This window comes from Denticeps clupeoides, chromosome 16, assembly GCF_900700375.1.
Source record: "Denticeps clupeoides chromosome 16, fDenClu1.1, whole genome shotgun sequence".
NCBI classification, from domain to species: domain Eukaryota; kingdom Metazoa; phylum Chordata; class Actinopteri; order Clupeiformes; family Denticipitidae; genus Denticeps; species Denticeps clupeoides.
In genome coordinates, this window is record NC_041722.1 from 18,279,746 (window position 1) to 18,302,416 (window position 22,671).

Genomic DNA, 22,671 nt, shown 5'->3' on the forward strand with positions numbered 1-22,671 from the left:
AATAGAATTGTGTTATATTGTGTTTATATTGACTAGATTGACTACATTTCCTTGACAAAAACTAGACTAAAGAATTCATGGATAATTCTGACTAAAATGCTCAGACCTTTAGTTGACTGAAACATGTCTAGATTAAAATGAGTCTGGACATGACTAAGACTAATATGATGGCAGGATGCAAAGACTAGACTAAAAAAGACTTTACTTCAGACACCTCCCCTTTTGAACTTCTCATAGAAAAACGTAATTTAAGTTCAACAGCAACAAAAAGGTCAGGGAATGGAAATCTTCTGATGAATGGAGAAGAACCGAGGGCTCTCACACTGAAAGGGTCCAGAATAGAACCCATGACACCCAGTCATCCATCAGCCCTGGGAAGCTCGGCTGTGCTCCACCAGTCCTCCTCTGGTCGGGGCTATGATAAGTTGCAGGGCTGGAGTGGGGTGGAAGTGGGACTGCGTGTTCCTGTGGGAGCCCTCGCTTCGGAACCTCAGCGTTCGCCGAGAAAGCGGTGTGGTGGGGCCACCGACCAATTTGCAAGCGTTGGTGCACGCCCGCTGATGTTGGAGGTGCGCGGGAGGTCCTCACAACTTCAGCGGCCCCGTGCCTTTTTCCAGCATCACACGCGACATCTACGAGGAGGGAGATAAGACAATGACTTCGACATGATCCCAGATTCTACCTGCAGTTGCTAAGCAACATCCACCTCCACGTTCTCGCTCCCCCTCATTGGTCAGCATCTGAAGCGCAGCTGGCCTCTCATTGGCCGCGGAAGAAGTTAATAAAACTTTAGTTTGGGGAGCTGGCGCTTTAAAAGCGGGGAAGGGGGAGGGCGTGTGGAGATTCTTGTGAATGGGAGTGCGAGTGCCGGGGGTCTGTGAGAGAGCGAGACGGGGAGGGAGGGGGGGGGGGGGGGGGGGGGTGTCTGTGCTGCTGGCGCAGGAGTGTTGAGGGCTAAAAATAAAGATCACGTCGAGCGGCGTGCGAAGTACGAGTCGACGCGGAGAGGCCGCGTTCGCATCCTCACACCGTTGCCGCCGCGGAGAGCAGACGCCGCAGCAGATGCATGGGAAGAAGTGGGGGGTGGCGGTGGGATCCGGTTGCCTGTTCAACATCAGCCCATTGTGAGGTGTGTGTGTGTGTGTGTGTGTGTTGGGGGGGGTTGGATTTGGGATCCTCTTACTGTTTCGTCTGGCGGTATGAATTCTCAATACCGCTATTGATCTGGCGAGGCCTGGGCGGCGGCGGGCCGTGGCCAAGCCCGGCTGCCACACCCTGCTGAAGTGGCTGGTGTGTCATCATGCTGCTGAAACACGAGACCGTGCACAATCACAACTCTAACACATGCTCGGGTGTGCGTGCGTGTGTTCAATAAAGGTCACCGAACACAAGTGGCATTTAAAAAAAATTCGCATCTTCATCGACCAGTCTTGTTTTACACCAATAGCAACAAGTCACCCTGTTTACACCGGTTTTAATAGCTATAAGGTCAATGCTACTGCCTGGTATCGGAAGATACGTTATGATACAACGTGCATGAAATTGCTACACATCATATTATTTATTTTCAATATTAATAGTATTAATAATTAAAAAAAAAAACTACTGGCAAATTTAATGAAGTTTTGAGCCTGGTAATTTACATTTACGTCCTTATCCAGAGCGTCTCACAATCAGTAGTTACAGGCACAGTCCCCTCCTGGAGACACTCAGGGTTAAGTGTCTTGCTCAGTGACACAACGGTAGTAAGTGGGGTTTGAACCTGGGTCTTCTGGTTCATTGGCGAGTGTGTTACCCACTAGGCTCCTACCACCCACAATATTGCGTGCTTGTAAGGTACGTTAAATATCCTTTATATATTATACACTGACATAGATCTGGCTTCCTTCATGCCCAGATTACAGCTACCACTACTCAGACATCCCTGCCGGGTGTCAGATACAGTCAGTAGGAGGGCGGCAGCCTGGCCATCAAGGTGCTCAATGCAGAGGTGACAGCTGTCAGCGCTGACAGACCGGTTTAGTTATGGTAACAGCCCACCCGGTTAAATTTAGAGCATCTCTCTGGGTCTTTAAATCCCCCATTAGCTGCACAGGCACCCAAATAACCTTTCAGGTACATTTCCTGCGAGGCTGGCGGCGGAGACGCCGCGTCCTCGTTAGCCTGAATGAATGGGCTCTGTGAATGGAGGAGGTGATGAGGGCTGCCGCGCTTCACTCGTGCGTCAGCCGGAGGCAGATAACCAAGAAATGTTGTCAGGGAAAAAAAATAAAATCCACTTTATTTAGCATGTTTGTACATGTAAAAACTAAGAACTAGAAGAAGTATTTAAAAAAAAAAACTAATAATAATAATAATTTCCATCGCATACAATAAGTTTAAGCTTAACCCTTCAATGGCGTGTGTATCATATTTAAAACATGCATTTCTGAGACCCATCGCATTATCACGAGAAATGAACTTTGCATAAAACTCTTTTATATACTATCTGATGCTTTTCTTCTACCTTTTGCACTACAACAATTCTTTTATACAGTCGACATAAAGCGAGAATTAGTAGTCAGTAGTTTTCTTTCTGGATGTTATACACATTTCCACAGTGTTTGGATTAATCAGTTACACAATTTACAGATTGAAATATGATATTTACAACAAATAATTAGCCTCAGAAATCTTTGCGACGGCTAATTTATGGATGCCTCAGTGGAAGTTCACTTGCTTGAGTGGCAATTTGAGTGACACAGAGGGCCTCGATGACAAAGGCTGACAAGGTGGAAGATGGAAAAAGTGGAACATAGGAATTGTACTCCCAATGAAGAGGACGATTATGTTTGTTATTGCCTAAAGTATCAAATATAATGAAAAAACAAACAAACAAAAAATGACTTACAAATTATTATTTTCACATAACATTAAAAGACAGAAAGAAAATAATTGGTCCATTATTTCTTGGTTCAGGCTTTAAAGGGTTAAGTCAGGAGCCATCATGTACGTGATACTATGGAGAATGGTGAAATTAATTGCATTTAAAATAAAATAAATTATTGTACAGCATAAGAGGCATTGTCGGTAATAAGAGTTTGTCCTGCACCAGCATGATGGGACAATTAGAATATTTCTGACCATGAGGTGTTTATTGCATGAAAGTTGCATCATATTTTGGACTTTGCTTGTTTTAATTAAATCCATAAAAAAGTGATTTGATACATTTAAAAAAAAAAAAAAAAAAAAAAAAGATTTTCTAAAAGATGTGACCGGTGTCTTCTGTGTTGGCAACTTTGTGTTGTTTTAGGAGCTGGAAACCTCCCCGCCACACCACAAGGGTGGTTTGACCCCCCAGGCCACATAGGCGCCAGCCACCGTGAGCAGACATTTGGTAAAATCAGACAAAACGCCTTTATTAAAAACAGCAATTTAGGTGTCTTTAACCATTAAAAAAAAAAAAAAAAGACGTTTTCCGATGCACAATTAGTGAGTCTAAACCCCTTACTCATTGTTTTTCTACCCAAACCATTAAAAGCAAAGCAACTTTCCCAGAAACGGCTGGATAAATCCATAGGTAGGACTTATTTACAGACATTCAAGGGTCTGTAGTGCAGCTCTGCATAATGAGTTTGAACAAATGAGTTATTTTTTCTTTTTTAAATAACGATTTCAAACTTTATTTGTTGTGGACGGGTGGAGTGGTGCGATGGCTCGAGGGTCACAGCTTTTTGGTGACCCTCTTCAGCAGCTGACTGCCGAGGCCTCCTTTCGTCCTCCGGCCGCAGAGCGCGTGGAGGTTCCCCTCCGAGATGCTGCGCAGGACCGCCCTCCTGTGCTTGGGCTCCAACGCTGAACGGGACGGAGAAAGAGAATAAGATAATTACATTTAAAAGCCGGCACGTCGACCCCCCCCCCCCGGCGCGCGTTAGGGGCGGTTTAGCGGGGAACGCCGCTCGCACACTCCACACATCTCTCCTCATTCACCGAGGTTAAACACTACATTACACAGCCGACTGCGCGGCTTGTTAAAAGAGCTGTAACGTTTAATGGAGACATACGGCCTCGTTCGCAGGGCCTGACCGGGGACGTGGGCCCCGATCTATAAAGCCAAATGAAAAGAACACCGGCGGCCCGAGGGACTGGGTGGGGGAACATGTGCTGCTGGCAGGAGCCTGAATTGGGTGTTACAGCTGACAGGTGCAGGGTGCAGGGGGAAAGGAAACACAAAGCCGGATAATAAAGCCAAGAGAAGGAAAAAGGGCCCCTAAAGATTCCACCCATTTCATAAAACCGAGACCGCCTTTTCAAACAAAAGCCAAAAAAAAAAAAAAAATATATATATATATATATATGTATACATAAAATCAGCGTCTCTTCATCAAGATAAGTAAAGTGAAGTGACTGTTACATGTGATACACAGCAGCACAGCACATGGTGCACACAGTGAAATTTGTCCTCTGCATTGTGAGCAGTGGGCAGCCATGACAGGCGCCCGGGGAGCAGTGTGTGGGGACGGTGCTTTGCTCAGTGGCACCTCAGTGGCACTGTGGCGGGTCGGGATTTGAACCGGCAACCTTCTGATTACGGGGCCGCTTCCTTAACCGCTAGGCCGCCACTGCCCCATACAGAAAACTACCAAGCGCTTCTTTCGTTTCCAAAGACGTGTAACGCTGCGCTTAGATCAGGTTGAAAATATTGCAACACAACCAGCGATCGATCAATAAAAAAAACGACAATACAGAGCATGTCCGATGGCGTGAACACATCTTCATTTGCGCACCCGATGATCGGTTTGGGCTGAATAGTTCACCTTTTTTAAATTAAATTACACAAACAAATAAACCGTTCCGCCAGTGTTGTCGTATTGATCGATTATCTTCTACGCCAGGCACGCCGTAATGTAAATGCCGTAAATGTAATGTAAATGCACGCGCTGGGTGATTAACTCAAGATTGGAACCGGCAACCGTCCGACTACGGGTCCGCTGCCCCAATCTGCCCCTCTGACGGGGTCTCAGGCCGGCGCATCTTTTAACACCATTCAGTCATGAAGTTCACGTGGACGGCGTGAGACGCGCTTTGAAGTATTTCCTGCCTCATTCATGTTGAATGGTTCACCTCGGTTCACCCGGCAGCATCCGATACCGGCATCTCATGCTTACGAAATGCCGAGGTTTAATTAAAATGTTGGCATACGCGTGGGGAGCGTGGAATCAATAATAAATAAACGAATAAATGAACGGGAAGAAAAAAGGCGGGGCTTGATACAGAGCTGACGGCGAGCCGAGAGCTTGTTCCGCGCCGGTGTCCGTGAAATATGGTAATGCCACGGTATCTGGCCAAAGTTATAGGCCAAACGTACTAGCCTGTACTAGCAGTGTACTGGGCAGCGGTGGCCTAGCGGTTAAGGAAGCGGTCCCGTAATCAGAAGGTTGCCGGTTCGAATCCCGATCCGCCAAGGTACCACTGAGGTGCCACTGAGCAAAGCACCGTCCCCACACACTGCTCCCCGGGCGCCTGTCATGGCCGCCCACTGCTCACTCAGGGTGATGGGTTAAATGCAGAGGACAAATTTCACTGTGTGCACCGTGTGCTGTGCTGCTGTGTATCACATGTGACAATCACTTCACTTTAAACTTTTTAGCAGCGGGCCGCATTGTAGCCCGAAGCACCTTTTTTTTTTCACGCAAATACGGTGATCCACGGCTAGAAAACATTTCGGTCGTTATGAACTGCAGTAACACAACAGCGCATGTAAATGATCATGCGAAAGCGGTGTCGATTAGACAAGACGGAACGAATCCCATTAACTCTGCCTCACCCTCGACCCGGGAGACGCGCAGGGGCTTCGCGGTGACGCCGACGTCCTGCTTGACGCGCTTCGCGGCGTTAAGGCCGTCCGAAGCCGATTCACTGCGGGCACACAAATTCAAGTCATTAACAGAATTTTTGATACGATATATTATATAGATTTATGGTGGACAGTGTGCGGCAGACGGACACCCACCAGTTGAGCTTCCTTTTGCCGCTCGCCGCCGACGTCATGGCCATGTAGGACGGCTTGATGTGCCGGATGTCCAGCAGGGACGGAATATTTAGCCTGCGGGATTTCGCAGAGGGCGCATTAGCACCGGGCGGAAAAACGGCGGAACGCGTTCACAGGCGGTTTCCCGGCGGGAGGCACCGCGGCTCACCGTTTCAGGACGTCCTCCCTGCTGCCGGGTTTGGCGGCCCGGCTCGACTTGTGGGTCGACCCCGAAGACCACGCGACTGCGCCGTTGGCGCCGCTGCTCTCCTCGCTGCCGCCAACGTCGAAGGTGCCGTTGAGGTCCGCGCCGGGCGGAGGCTTCTGGGCGTGGTCGGGCGTGTACTGCAGCGGAAACATGCAGTCCTGCTTGCAGGCCTCCAGCACGTCCTGAGGGGGGCGCAGGGGCGCGGCCGAGCCCGCTGCAGGTTCGACATTCAGCTTCCTGCGGATGGGCGCCTTGGTTGGGACTGGCTCTTTCTGGGCCGCTGCATCTTAAACAAAAACATGAACCAAAACGATGATGTAATTTCATTATTACACTCGTGCAGGTTTGGCCAATGGTCAGGACACCAAAAATAAGCTTATCAATCATCACACACACACACACACACACACACACACACACACACACACACACACACACACACACACACACACACACACACACAGTAATAAGACGGTAAACTTTGCAAACAGATTTAGGTGAATTCGGAGGTTCGGTTCCAGTGTTCCAACAGCGTACGCGAATGAAGGGACGAAAACATTTTCATCACGGGAATAGACTTGGCGTGACATTTCTCCAGATCTCGTACCGAAAGCGCGAACGTCACGTCAGATGCAAGGAGAGTTGGAGACTCTGCCGTTATTTTAAGTGGCACCAGAGACGTGTCTTTGAGTGACGTTGGGTCTCAATCCGAGGCCTATTTTTTTTTTTTATATGACACGCCGGGTTTGATTGTGGGAATTCAGTCCCCTGTTGAAGAACCACAGGGTGGTAGTAGCCTAGTGGGTAAGACACTCGCCTATGAACCAGAAGACCCAGGTTCAAATCCCACTTACTACCATCGTGTCCCTGAGCAAGACACTTAACCCTGAGTGTCTCCAGGGGGGCACTGTCCCTGTAACTACTGATTGTAAGTTGCTCTGGATAAGGGTGTCTGATAAATGCCGCAAATGAATAGTGGCAGTCTTCTTTTTATTTACATAGAGAAGTGTGGTAGTAGCTTGGTGGGTAACACACTCGCCTATGAGCCAGAAGACCCAGGTTCAAACCCCACTTACTACCATTGTGTCCCTGAGCAGGACACTTAACCCTGAGTGTCTCCAGGGGGGACTGTCCCTGTAACTACTGGTTGTTAGTCGCTCTGGATACGGTCATCTGGTAAATGCCGCAAATGTAAACCACTCTTGAACCAACTAGTTATTCCTCTGCAACGTTAGCAGCTAGTGAACGGCGGGCCGCGTGGACGACTAATTTGCTTAATTTCAGCAGCAGCCGGCGCCTCAGAAGGTGCCGAACCCGAGCGCCCCGGGGCAGCGGTTCGCACGCAGGGCCGGTCGACTGTTTGGCCAACGGCGCGCGGCCACGGGAACTAATTAGAGAAAATGCAGGAAACCAAAGCCACCCAAAACCCTCCAGTACGCTCACACCGGAGCGGCAGAACCGAGCGAAGGATGAATAATTCAGCACGGAACAAGTCCCAGAACGGAGACATCCTCCCTTCTTGGGTTCATCGGCCCAAACAATGTGCGCCACCGCGAAAAAAAAAAAAAGGTGAAGTTGGCGGCCAAAGCAGGGCGCCGGGGTTACGCACGCCCTCCCCAGGGGACGGGACGAGTCCCGTGGCACTGTAACCATTTTCCCGGACGCGGGGAGCTGGAAGTGCGGCGAAACGAGGGCGTCGACGTGTTTGGTGCGTACCGGCACAAGTGCGGATGCGTGCACGTGCCAGGCTGAGTCACCCGCTGCAGAGGGGGAAGAGCACTGCAGACAAACCAGAGAGAGAGAGGGAGAGGGAGGGAGAGGGAGGGAGAGAGAGAGAGAGAGAGAGAGAGAGGGAGAGAGCAAGAAAGCGGGGGCGGAGGCAGGGAAAAATAAATAAATAAATAAAAAGACTTGAAAAGAAAGGAGGAAGAAGGAGGAGAAAAGTGCAAGTTCATGATGCAAGTCCGAGTGCGAGCAGTAAAGACACGTACGTAATCGGTGATGGTCCGCCGCCGCCGAACGGCGGGCCGGAGTGATGGGCGGCGTATTTTTGGCCCGCGGGATTAATACATGCACGAGATGCTATTTCTGGAGAGAGAGGGATTAGGGTCGCCTCGCCGTCACGCCACCGCCCGCCCGCCCGCCCACGCACGGACTGGCGGCCGCGGCGTACGTTACCGCAGAGCACAGATTTTATGAATGAGCTTGAACGCGAGGGGAGGGGGCGGGGCGTGTAGGAGAGGGAGGAAGAGAGAACATGGAGGAACAGAGGGGGGGAGGAGCAGGGAAGAGAGAGACAGACATGACCAGGCAGAGGAAGAGGTGAAAAGGCAGGAGGAAAAGAGAGAGAGAGAGAGAGAGACTGAGACGAAAACGACAACAGAGGCAGGAGAAGGTGGAGGCGTGGAAAGGTCAGAGATGGAGGCCTGTCCCAGAGCAGCAGAGCTCCGCTGCGTCAGAGAGGTGGGGAGAGGGAGGAGGCAGCGCCATTCACAAGCTCCATTCATCTGCACACACACACACACACACACACACACACGGCCAAAATCTCCACAGCCAAACAGAAAAGTTATGCAAGCTAAAAACAAACAAAAAATTTGCATTACAACATGAATATTTATATTCATTTATATTAAACATTTGCAAATAGATGCATTTTAACCACAATTCTTCAGACGTGCAAAGACCAAAATATGATTCTCATTATACGATGGACATGGACAGGGGAGGACAGTGCAGGCCCGCTTTGGACATGAAATCCAGTCACATGCGTTTTATTTTCAGGTTCGAGTCGGAGGAAAAAACGAGAATTGCCGGTCTCGCGGGAACAATGACCAGGTTTAAACCCGTTAATGTCCCTCAGACGTCCCGCAGCCAGCCGTGTGTGTGTGTCTGCTCATACGCAGGTGTGAGGCCGTATATATTTCAACAGAAGACAATTAATTATCCGTATGATTAGAATCAGACATTTCGTACAGAAACGACACCTTTCCCACGACGCGAGTCAGACACACACCACCTGCTGCGCTGCGAACATCATTACGGACAATTCGCAGAGCCATAACTCACCGCACTCTGGCCCTCGTCTCCCCAAAAGCCACCCCGGCACCGTTATTTCATTTCCGCGCCGTATATCACGTTTCTTTTCAGACACCGTTGTTTCGCTAATTAACTTGGCGAGCATACGGCCGCTCGTTGCCATTGCCAATCGAGTGACTGTTTGGGAGGAGGGACAGGAAGGGTCCCTGAAGTCGTGTCTCGGGAACTGAAAAGTCTAAACGCGGCCAATCGCCAGCGCGTCAGCGATGCAGCCACGAGGCTCCCGACAGCTCCATCAGGCAGCCGAGAGCTTGAGAAACGATGTGCCGGGCCGCGGCACGGTCCCCGACTCGCCGCCTCCGCAGTGAGCGATGGCCCGGCGGCCGCAGGGTGGCAGGGGCGATGGATGGCTGAGGGGGGCGCAGAGGGAGGGACAGGAAGTGGGGTTTTACCTGTGGGCGGCCTTCTGGCGAGCAGGCGCAGCGACACGCGTCTCTCCCGTTTCTCGGCACCTGAGTGACAGTGGACATCGTTACTGGCTGAGACGAAGACTCACATGCAGCCAATCGGCTCAACACATACAGCAGCGGGCAAAAGTTTGGGCGCCCTTTCTAAAATGTATTTCACTACTTAGCTAAAAAACAGAAAGGAAGATGAGACACTTGTGATGCTATAAAGTGAAAGTGAAGTGATTGTCATTGTGATACCCTGCAGCACAGCACATGGTGCACACAGGGAAATGTGTCCTCTGCATTTAACCCATCACCCTTGGTGAGCAGTGGGCAGCCATGACAGGCGCCCGGGGAGCAGTGTGCGGGGACGGTGCTTTGCTCAGTGGCACCTTGGCGGGTCGGGATTCAAACCGACAACCTTCTGATTATGGGTCCGCTTCCTTACCGCTAGGCCACCGCTGCCCCCAGTATTGCCCATGTTGGGTGCTCGTACTTACGGAAATGCAATCATACAAAAAATAAACAGCACTAAATGTTTTTGGTGATGAGTTCATCTTGTAAATTTCATGCAGGAGTGCCTGAACACTGGCCTGCATCTTACACTTTTCACAAACCCTCCGTGATTATGCGATGCGCCGTGAGTCACTGCACACATGACCCCCCCGACACATTATCCGGCAATTAGAAAGGGATGCCGACGTGATTCACAAAAAACGCGGCACTGCTAAGCTCGCGCTTGGGTGAATAAATCACCGCTGTCCGTGACTCAACACATCAAATGCTCGTCGGCTCCCTGGATGGTGCACAAGATTCCCTCTCTCAGCAGTAATTATGCGTGCTGGGTCATGGCGAGCGAGCCTATGACCTTTAACCTGATTCTACTCTTAAAGGGCCAGTGTGGTGGAAAGGAAAAGCTGCCATGTTAAATTAGAAACAAACTCACTGCATGGTGTGCTCTGGTGTAACACAAGGTGAGAGAAGGACAGAAGGGGCTGCAGGTGGGCGGGGTCTGGGACCAGCGTCTCTCCCTCTTGTCCCTCTGCGCCGTCCTGGTCGGCCCAGGCCACGCCCCTCTCCCTCAGCACCAGGTGCTCCAGACGCTCGCGCTCTGCTGCGTAGGTGTCCATGGGACCGCCCGCGTCCTGCAGCGCTGCATACTGCCTCCTGTACGCCGGCAGCAGGGCGTTCACCAGCCTATCAGGGAGGGGGAGGAGTCACCAACAGGAAACTAAGACGCTGAACCGCTCTGAGCTGCCGGTTCAGAGTTGAGGGTCGTGCTTACTTCCTGGTGCGCTTGTTCTCCTGGTCCTGGAGGACCACGAGCTGCTTGGCGTGGTCCAGCTGCGCCGTCACATCCTCCACCTGGAGCTTCAGCCACTGACGTCCCAATTCCTGCTGCAAGACCTGCGCCGCAAACAACCAAGACTCGCTCAGAAAACAACAAGGGCGCTTCGGACATGCGGCCTAAACGAAGCCCCGAACGCACGGCGCTGCGCAGCGAGATGGAGACGTGTTTTTTTTTCCCGCTCTCTGAGAAAGGCCGTTCTTGGTAAAAAGAGGGCTTCAGACGGAGACAGCGGCGGGAACATTGGACGAGGCCCCCCCACTTCCTGGAAGAGGCGAGGGGAGCAGGAGGGAAGACGGAGACGCTGTGCGTTGGGTGAGTGAAGCACATTGATTGTTCTCGCGTCAAGTCGTCCTCTGTTGAGGACGGCCAGGCGTTGGGAACACGACTAATTAGAGGGGCGAGCAAATGGGAGCAAAAACAAACCCGGTCACGACGCACACACACACACACACACACACACACACACGTAGGAACAAACCAATCCGCATTCGCTGTGATTTTATAAGAACAGAACAGAGTACAGAGCGGTGGATGCGGACCTCAGGGGCGTGGCCAGCCTCGCCGAGTAGCTTCATTTCGTTCTCCACGCGGTGCAGCCAGTCGTCGTTCTCCTGGAAGCGCATCTCCATCGCTTTCAGGCGCTCCTGCAAGTGCTGCCGGAGAGAACGCAGCGAGGCCAGCTTGTGCTCGTAGCGGGAAGTGGCCTGTGAGTGTGGAGGAGAATGACCTTTAACCCACATTAACACACACACACACACACACACACACACACACACACACGTCTAGAGGGATGGAGTGAAAGTCTGGAACAAATGGAGGTGTGGCCAGAGTGAGAAACTAATTGGAGGGAAACCTTCTCATTGTTGTACTCCAGGATCAGCATCCGCCTCTGCAGGTGGGCGTCCTCTCGGTGGCGCTGTCTCAACTCGTTCTCCTTCAGCTGGCGCTCCGTCTCCAGCTGTTCCGGCGCAACACCATGCGGCCCGCGAACACACTCCTCACAGAGTCCACCATCCTACACACACAAAGATTTATCCCTAATCACAATTTAGCTTCCATCTGTATGAAGACCAGTGAAGAACCTCAGACAAAAACAATCTATCCGTCCAGACGGATTAGCAGTGACGGGAGACGATTTACACCCTTCCCTGCACAAAAAAAAAAAAAAAAAAAAAAAAAAAAGGCAAGTCAAGTTCACTCCATTAAAAGGTCCCCTGACATTAATTTATTGTTTTTATATTGGTCTTGTTGGTCCCCTAATACTGTCTCTGGAGTCTCTTTCCGAAATTCAGCCTTGGTGCAAAATTACTGCCACTTAGATCCAGTCCCACAATGAGGTTTCCTGGGACGCACCATTTCGGTGTCTGTAGCTTTAAATGCTAATGAGGAGGAGAGACGCGGAACGAGGAAGAGAGCGGCCTATAGGAGTTGAGTGGCCATTTGTGGAAATTACATAAACACAATTCACCAACCACAATGTTTGGCGCAGACAGGATGTCAGCTTTTTTCCAGAAAAAATTAAATGAACCCACTGGTTCCGCAGAGTCTCACGTGACAGAACTAAAAAATAAATTTGTGCTCATTTGTACATCTGATCACCGAGCAACTGCTTCCCTCATTTGGAAGCCACGATGGTCGGTGGAGATAATGTTTTATGGGAGGGGCTGGAAAAAGCATGAGAAATGGGAGGTAACCTTTCCCCTTATGACGTCATAAGGGGACAATTTCCAGATCCGACTGTCTGGGCTGCCACTCTCTGAATGGCGAAGCAGAACGACCAAAGCCCTCTTTACACCTATCACCATCTCTAGCCACTGTAGGACCATAGACAGGCTCTGGGAAAAGTTTTAATGTTAAATATTCTCACAAAGTGTATTTTTCATGACGTGGACCTTTAAGAAAAAAATATATATACCAAAAGTAAGTTTAAAGGAGGAAGAAATAGTCTAAGGTGTGGCTAGCGTGCTAGCAGCGGCCTGCCCTGTTCCGTAATACCACCGCGTGGTAACGCCGGTCCAGAACGTTCAGTGCTTTGTTCCGTTACAAAGGCCCTCGTTCTTGCATAATTTCCCCCACTTACAGTGATCTCTGTTCACGGACATTTGGCCGCTCCCAGTGCAATGCTGCTCCCCTGCACGCTTCTCCTGAAGCCAAGTGGCGATTCGGAGGAAACGGTTCGTGTTTATGTAAGTCAGTGCCAGGGTACGTCTTGCTTTGTTAGATGTGTGTGTGTGTGTCGGGGTGCATGCACTGACGTAGGAGCGGGCCTGTTTTTATCTTCCACCCCTGTGATATAAAGGCGAAGGCTGATTGTGTGCGTGTTTGTCAGATGATCTAGCAGCAAGTGTGTTTCTCTGTGCGTCTGTGTGTGTGTGTGCTTGCTTGCGGCTCCAGCATTGGAGGAGAGACGTGGCCTTGGACAGCCTGCTGAATGGTTCTGACAAATATGGTTCTATTAGAGTGCACTCTGAGTGTGTGTGTGTGTGTGTGTGTGTGTGACGTCGGAACGGCCCGCTGAATCTTTCATAGCTCCAGAAGAGCACGGCCCCTCCTCCCAGACTCTCAATGTGAGCTGAATTCTGATGCGGGTGAATGCAGTGCGTGGGAGGGAAATTCATTCAGCTTTTCCTCCCTCCTCCCTCTCCCATTCTCTCTCTCTCTCTCTCTCTCTTTTTTACCTCCCTGTACACATCCTGCTGCAATGGCCCTTCGCTGAGCGACAGCAGTGCAGCATGCAGCAGTAGAAGAAACTACGATCCCCTGCAGAACCATTCATGAATACATTGTGTGGGTCTCCTCCTGTTGTGACTGATTAAGTTTTCATACTTTTCTTGTCTCCTTGATATAAATGATAAATGACAATTAAAAGCTGAAATCCTGCTGCATGTTAAGCACAGCGTGAGACACACAGCTAAAACAAACACTGGAAACCACAGGGCTCCAGATGTGTGTTGGCTGCTGAAAACTGAGACAGACACACACACACAGACACACACACACCTCCGAATCTCCTCTCCCCTCTGCGTGGAGATGGCGTTGGGATTCTTGGCCTGTAATGCCTCCATCTCGTATTCTTTAAGCTTCTTCTTCAGCTCCTCGATCTGCATAACAAGAGCCCAGGGTCAAAGGTCACTCAGCAAGCGCTATTCAACAGTAGGATAAAGAATTCATTTACTCCTGTTTTTTTTTATTTTTTAATTTATATGTGACAGCCACAAAAACGCATGCATAGAAAACGACTGATATCAATAATCTAACACTTTTTGGTTAATCACATTAATTAATAAAATTGCGTGTGGATAAAAACACAGAAGAGGTGTTATGGTGAAAATCGGCGTGTAAAGGGCAAAGGTCGCGTTACCTCAGCACGCTGCCGCTCGCATATGACCACATACTGGCCGACGTGGCTGTCCAGGCTCACCACGTTGCTCTTCAGCTGGAAAGGAGCGTTAATGCATCACACTGCCGCGCTGCCCGGACGCGGCGCGCTAATGGCCGCGCGGGTGCGGGGAGGCCGACGGCCGGAGAGAGCTGGGTTCGAAGGACGATAACTAAAAACATCAAATGACAGAAGCAGACTCTCCGGCCCGCGCCCGTCCTTGCCCTGCAGCTGAACCCGGCGGGGGCAGAGCCGCTTTCTTGGAACCAAGAGGGAATGCGAAAATAGCAAATCCATTTGCGGAGCTCAGAAAGGGGGTTCAAGTCTCCCACACACAGTGGCCAGCATCATGTTCACGCACACATGCGCCTTGCATGAACACAATTGCAGAAATTTGAATGTGAATCTCACACACACACACACACACACACACACACACACACATACACACACACACACAACACTCTCTCTCAAATACGCCCTTGATATGAAAACACGATTCTTGCACAGAACAAGGGTTGCGTATTGGCAAGGATCTCACGATACACCACGCATGCGATTGTATCGCGATATATTGCGATACTGTACATATCGCGATATTCTTTTGGACTAAACCTGTACACAAAAATCCCGATATATTGCTGGAACACCCCCACACAGAGCCAGGCCGCCTCCTGCACATAACCCGCGGAATGGTAAACCAGGAAAGTAGACCGGAGGCGTGGCCGGCCCCCATACTCACAGACGTTTTGATCTCTTTGGCGCGGTTGGCGTACTTCAACGTGTTGAGAGTGTCCTCGTAGCTGCCGCTGGACGGGCTGATGTTGGCGATCATTACCGTCCGGCAGTTTCCGCCCAAGGAGTCCTTCAGGAGGCGGGTCAGCTTGCTGTCGCGGTACGGAACGTGGGCTTTCTTGCTCTGGAACGCATCAAAGGAAAGCCACATGAATGGTGTTCTGTTCGGATCGCCACTGTTTACACACGTAAATGGCGCTGCGCTCTCGAGACGCCTCGGGGGACAGACGGAGGAACCCTGGCCGGACTCAGCATCTCGTTTCGCACAGACACGAACCGACAGATTTAGAGAGAAACACGCAAAAAAAAAAAAACCCCGAAACGGTGATATTTCACGATAAGAACGCTGTCTTATCTTCAACTAGAACACACCTAAGTCCCAACAGACGCCACACTACAGACTACTGTACAGGTGACACGACTGGACAAACAGTATTGGGAAAAAATAGTTATTATTATGAATATAAATGAATGTATTAAAGCTTTAAGTATTTATCGGCATGTAGGGTGGACGTCAAAAAGAAAAGAAGAAGTTGAACTAAACACAGCCAAACACAAGCAGCGCTGACAGCGCATTCAGCAAACAGGAACGGGCCGCGGGTCCCGCTCGTCTCCCCTCGTTGTCCTCCTGTGGGACGGGGTAAGCCGAGATGACTCAGTGACAGGTTAATGTATGCAGACGGCACGAACACAATACCCACAATCCTCTCAGCGGCGTGGGGCCCCGTGCCGGGGCAAGGCTACTCACTTTACCGCGGCGGCGGCACAGCAGACGCCCAGAAAGGACGGGACCAGGCCGGGCATTTGATTACGGGCGGAGGGAAGAGAAACAAACATCCAGAAACATAAAAGGGGGCGCGGGGGCCCTTCGTGGGCCGTAAACACAGACGCGAAACGCCTAAACTTCCTGATTGCGCGCAGTCTCTGCTGATTAACCAGCGCCGGAGCTCGGCCCTAAATCACTCGGGAGACGGGTTCCTGCAGAACATGATGTTTTACACACTTTAAAACACATCTAGATGTGCGGATTTTTTACACAGATTCCGCGCAAACACGTCAAAACAAGACAGAAGGAAGGAAATAACCCCCCACCTGGCCTTTTGCTGGCTTTGTAATCATTTCCGATGCACAGATGAACACGTACGATGTTTTCATAGACAAAGTATAAAAAAAAGGGGAGGAGCCTGTGTGCATGACAGACAGCTCTCACACACCCTACCTCCTCATTCCGGACAATCTAAACACCCTCCTGTCAATACGCGGCACGGCCACGCTCCTAACACCCCGTGTACATAAACGTGACCACGCCCACGCCCACCACCACCATGCAGGTTAATTCCAGCGTTCTGATGGGGGAACTAGTGAATGGGCGACCACCACCTAAAAAGCTGGGACGGTGACGAGAGAACAACAAAAGCAGAAACGAGCAGAGCGAATGACAATGACGACGGCATGAAAGCAAGCGAAGGAAAAAGGAATGTAAAACCCCTGTTTACGGATTAAGGTGCTCTTTCTCTGGTGGCTGCGGGAGATTTAACACCCATTTTGCACAAATGCGATCTGCCACGGTCATGCACTAACTGGATTCTCGTCTAATTTACTCCCGATCCCGGCCGAGGGAGGGAAATCTGGATGCAATTCCGTCTCTGGCCTGCGGGGCCTCCAGCCGGGACCCCACACGCAGTCGTGGTCGCCGCCTGCGACGCCCCTCGGGACAGTCCCACAGCGCACGGCTTCACACTGGGCCAGGGAACCCAGCCAGCTGCTCACCCTACCGACTCGAAAAAGCCAGAATACAAAAAAAAAAAAAAAAAAAAAAAAAAAAAACGCTTCCTGAGCGAAAGGATAAATCCGTAAATGTTTGTGCAGCAGTTTCATCGCCTCCACCCTGGCCAGGACGAGGAAACATTTGCAGCACGCTGTGCGGCGTCCACTGCAACGCGTCCTTGAAGACGTTCCGGTCCGTGGGGGAGAAACAAGATCGGTGGATACGCTGAATGGATCGGTCCCAAAGCACAAGCTTACCTTAGGGTCTGCCAGGGTGTTGATGACGTTCCCCAGGGCAAGCAGGGAGCGGTTGATGTTGGCACCCTCACGAAAGCGGGGACCATTGGCATTGGTGGCGCTGGCTCGCTCGGACCCGGCCAGGTCGATCAGGCTCATCTTGGCCACCCTGACATTGGGGTTGAGGCTGGCTGTCTTGTCCTGCTGCCTTAGGTAGATCTTTAAAAAAAAAAAAAAAAAAAACAAAGCTACTCTCTTTGGTCCAAAAGGTCAGGGGTCACAGAATCGTGTGAAGACTCATGTTCTTTTTTTGCGCTTGTGTTCTGGTGACACCTCGGCAGTCACAGTACATTTCATTAAGTCCTGATGGGTCATGTTCTCGGTTCTGGGGCTTCATCGAGGACACGTCAAGTGCTGACTTGTGTGGAGGTGCCAAGTCAAACATCCCAGAAGCCATTTGACATGCGACCTCAGTTGCATTTTCATTGACAACCAATTAAACAGCAGCCGTTCATTTAATTTTAATAAATATATTCATAAATATTTCCATAAAATGTGGAGGTTGTCTGTTGTTGATCTGTGACCTATTGGAATAACGTTAAGATGACTTTTTAATTGTCACATGTGATACACAGCACACGGTGCACACAGTGAAATTTGTCCTCTGCATTTAACCCATCACCCTTGGTGAGCAGTGGGCAGCCATGACAGGCGCCCGGGGAGCAGTGTGTGGGGACGGTGCTTTGCTCAGTGGCACCCCAGTGGCACCTTGGCGGATCGGGATTCGAACCTCCTGATTACGGGGCCGCTTCCTTAACCGCTCGGCCACCACTGCCCCACTGTAATTGTACAGTGAAGGTGAAAGTGGTTGTCATTGTCATACACATACACAGCAGTACAGCACACTGCGCACACAGTGAAATTTGTCCTCTGCATTTAACCCATCACCCTTGGTGAGCTGTGGGCAGCCATGACAGGCGCCTGGGGAGCAGCGTGTGGGGACTGTGCTCAGTGGCACCTTGGCAGACGGGAATCGACCTTCTGATTACGGGGCCGCTTCCTTAACCGCTAGGCCACCGCTGCCGCGGAGCAGTCATGATGCAAATGCAGTGATGTGTCATCAGTCCCAAAAGCAGGACTGGGGGCGTGTGTCCTCCAGCACTCTGCCCCGAGCAATGGCCCAGTTGTTACTACCTTGGACTGGAGTTCCAGCTACTGAGGACTGGTCTACTGGTTCTACTGGCAGAAGATGCACATGCGCCCAGAGAAAACCCTCAGCATTCACCGTTTCGTACAACAGACACAGCAACACAGAGAAACTTCTGGTTAACGGCGCCGAGGCATGCTGTGAGAAGCCAGGTGAGGCGCCGCTTACCTGGAAGACGGCGTGGGACCGCGAGGAGGAGGCGTTCACGTCTGTGGGGTGCTGGGTTCTATTCCTGTTGCCGTGATCCAGCGCTTCCAGGATGTGCTCGGCAGCTGTGGGCTACAAAGAGCGGGGACCACACACAGAGCGGCGTTCATTCATCAGACGCTCCCCGTCCGACGCTACGCGAGTCAGAGCCGCGGGGCTGCGATTTTTAAAAAGGCTGTAATGCGGCAGTGCGACACACGCACAGACAATTTTTACCGGCCCCATCCGGCAGGGGAATCTGAGGAGGACCGGTGCTATTTATTCACTCTCACATTTACTCTAGGCATCCGATGCTCAAGAGCTTCACGCCATTTCGACTCGCCGTGCCCATGACTCCATGCACCTAAAACGCTGAGCGCGTGCACCTGGCTAAAATGTCCTAAATCACTGTGATGCAAGTATGACCCCGGTAAAATGCCGGGCGCAATCTTTTGCTTCCCTTTGAGCAGTCTTACTCTGATGGAAAGGTGCTGCTCTTCCCACCCTTGCACAATGGACGAGGGACCTTATGTCCTGTCTAGGCCTCGAAAAGATACGCTACTCAATTGGTGATACCAACAAAGAATTTCACATGGTGTGGGGGGGCCGTTCCTGGAGTATTTAATAGCCTTCAGTCTCAGAATTCCGACTATTAGTACTACCCAGTAAAGTTCCAGAAACAACATTGTCGTCTTGTTCTTTTTTTGTATTAATCAAGCTGGCATGAGGATGGGGTTATTATTCTGGAAAGGTTGTTGGGCTAAGAATTGCACATGTTATTATCACTATTGTTCTTCGAATATGACTAGATTGCCATTTTTCCTATAATTCTATACTACAATGTTACCCGATCTTTGTATGTTACCCGTGCATTGTATGTTTATTTGATTTTTTTGTTGTTTTCTCTCTCTTGCTTAAAGTCAATAAAAAAAAAAAAAAAAAAAGTCTTCATCGCTGGACCCATGGCAGTCAAAATTTCTCACTAAGTTGAGTGCTTATGTGCTACTGCGGTGCATTTCCAGCGGCATGGTCACCGGTTTGGTGGGAAGAGTGTACTTATTGATGAATAATGGCTGGATTTAAAAGAGGGACAGGTATGAACGGGCGAGACCCGAGACGCGAACGGCCCGGGGCATCTGGACTCCTACCTTTTGCAGGCTGAGCCCCTGGACAACTACGCCTTTATTCCCGTCCTCACGGACCGCCAGAGGCCCGGAATTGGCCAGCAGGTCCCGGATCTGCTCGTTGTAGACCTAGTGCACGCACACAAGGAGGGGACGCAACGCATGAGATGACGTGACTCATCGCTGCGCGCCATCGCCAAGGATACCCGCTGCATTTAGAACACGCGGCAACGTCTTGCTCAGAAGTCACGCCGCGATGGGAAAGGCGACCGGCGGTGTGGCTCCTACCTCCAGGTACGAGAAGGCCACGTCAAACACCTTCTCGTCCTTTATCTGGTCCATGCGGGTGAAGAGCTCCCTCATGGTGTGGTACATCACTCCCGGCTCGGCACCGGAACCCAGCATGGTGTGGGTTTTCCCCGCACCCGTAGCGCCGTACGCGAACACTGTCGGTGTTGAATGAAAAATGAATGAACGCTCCAAATTCAGAGAACCTGCTCTACCCTGCGGATAATGAGAATACGCACGGCGCTCTAATTTGGAAATTCCTGAAACAGAGACGCAGGCGCTGCCGAATGAACAGAAAACAATGTCAGCGCGTCCCCTGGATCATCATGTCCCTCAGCAGGGGTCAAACTGCGAGCCAAGCTCTGACGCAGCAGCCACCACTGGTTGCTGAGCCAATGTGTGGAACCAGAAATGTGTCTCATTACAAAAAACTGAGAAACAAAAAGCTTTTTCGTGGCCATCTGCCGTTCACAGGCAGACGCTAAAAATCCCACGGAACATCAGCTGAATTGAGATTCGGCCTCATTCATGAATCTGATCACAGCGGCTGGGTCACCATGAGAAGGCACCGCTCGATCTGACTACAGACACAGATACACCCTCTCTGCATGACCAAGCGCCGTCTTACTGTTCACTTGGCATTTTTTGAAGGCCCTCTACCAGTCAACAGCAGAGCGCTGGAATCTTACACGCTCACGGAATGATGAAGAGCATGCCCACTGAAGTAAAGATCTACATATATGACCAAATTCTGATGCTGGTGAGACGGACAGACTACTGGTTGACTGGTTAGTAGCTTTGGGCTGCATGTAGGAGCATTGACAACTAGGGAATTTCTTTTCTTTTACGCATTCATTGTGCTAGATGTGGTGCGGCTGGCCCTCTGGATCAAGTGTCTCCCTAGGAGACCAGTCCTCAGCTAATGGGGTTCCTCAAGGCTCCAATTGAGGTCCCATAACATTCAGTTTATATACGATGATATGCAAAATAAACATTCAAAATGCTGCAGCACAGGACAACAGTTCACATGTCAGCTGCTCTAAAATACCTCCAATTGGCTGCCAGGACAGATTTTAATGTAATAATAATTCCTAGGGCTCAGTAAATGAAATTTAATGTCTATGGTCCTTGCCTTCAATAAAAAGCTTGCCAGACAAGCATTGAAATTCAAAATCGTTAAACACCTTTAAAGAATATGTCTTCTTAGTTCAGCACTACATTAATTAACTTTGTATCTTAAATGTATTTAATCTAAATGGACTTGCTTTAAGTTACATAAAAAAAATATGGTTAATATTTCTATTGCTATTTACACTAAAGACGTCAGGACCAGTGGACTTCAGACGTGGTTGACTATTGATTCACAGCAAAGATTCAGGCAGAATGAAAATATCATCATGAGTAACGAAGGTGGAGTTTTACACACACACACACACACACACACACACACACTAACCTGAGCAGTTGTACCCGTTTAACACACTGTCTACAATGCCTTTGGTGGTGTTGTCAAAAACCTCGGCCTGGGTGGAGCTCTCCCCAAAGACAGTGTCGAAAACAAACTTGAGGTCCTTGGGAACTCTCTTCCGAAGGTCACGTTGAGTAGACCGCTGTCCCCGGAAGAAAGTGACTTCTTCCTCTTTTGGATCGAACACCAGCATGTGCTTGTCCACCACCTGGACCACCCTCTTCATGCCCCCTTCCTTTGAGTTTGGGGGTCTGACGCGTACCACCACCCGGATGTGGCTGCACACCTCTGTACCAGCCATCCTTGAGCTGTGGGGGAGGGAACAAACACGGAATGAAACGATTGATAATCAATATTACCAGCACATCAGTGAAAATTATGTGGTTTATTTTGTTTATTGTTTCTTTTTCTTTCTTTCTTCCAATTACACCGATATTGCCAATAACTGGTAACCCCTTAACTACACGGTAAAGATCTGCCGAGACCCTGAATTCCACCTTTATGCTCCTGGCGTCCGAACTGCTCAGTAACACGGCGAGACGCCACTCAAAATCAACGGCAGCTTCCACCATCGGTCCAGCGTCTGGGAAAGACCACGACCGACCATAGGCCGATATTTCCCGAAGGCCGGCGTTACTGTACCTCGTACAATCGGTCCCTACCGGCTAGCATTAGCACGTTTACAGCCACCGTGTCCCTGTTGACGATCTGGGTCTCCGCTTACGTACCTTTCCAGAGTTTCCGACCGGTTCTGGAAATCAAGGGCCCAATCCTCCAGGAAAAAAAATGTATAAAACTGAGACCCCAGAGCAAAACAAGCTCTCGGCGCGGAATTTTCAAACTGCAGCGCTGTTCCGGTCGCGGCACCCCATTGGTCCAGGCCCCGATGACGCGGAGTGACGTCACCGCCCCTCACAGGTCGTTAGCGTAATACATGTCGTTTAAAACACAGGCCTAGGGATGCGTAATCTTTTAGTACCCACGCTGGCACACTATGTTGTTTTTTTATGATTTATTTATTTCCAAAACAATGAAGAATAAGCATTAACGAAGGTAACAATACAAAAGGGCTCCCTTTACGCTCTGATATTTCAATCGGAATTTGACGATTGCCGTATAGCTGTTCATTTATGCATTGCACCGAACAGCCCGGAGCGCTGTCC

At 50.3% G+C, this 22,671-nt stretch overlaps 1 protein-coding gene across 1 annotated transcript; it reads right to left on the reverse strand.

The window, feature by feature from the left end:
* Nucleotides 1-2,368: 2,368 nt before the first annotated feature.
* kif18a (kinesin family member 18A) lies at nt 2,369-22,409 on the reverse strand. The gene is given in 19 exon segments (XM_028956552.1): nt 2,369-3,834; nt 5,807-5,898; nt 5,993-6,085; nt 6,180-6,504; nt 9,710-9,769; nt 10,653-10,903; nt 10,992-11,113; nt 11,597-11,761; nt 11,911-12,023; nt 12,026-12,072; nt 14,058-14,158; nt 14,419-14,493; nt 15,179-15,355; nt 17,257-17,454; nt 18,611-18,721; nt 19,777-19,881; nt 20,041-20,198; nt 21,497-21,816; nt 22,237-22,409. Coding segments are annotated over 18 exon segments (2,637 nt in total). The 5' UTR covers nt 21,810-21,816; nt 22,237-22,409; the 3' UTR covers nt 2,369-3,703.
* Nucleotides 22,410-22,671: the final 262 nt, after the last annotated feature.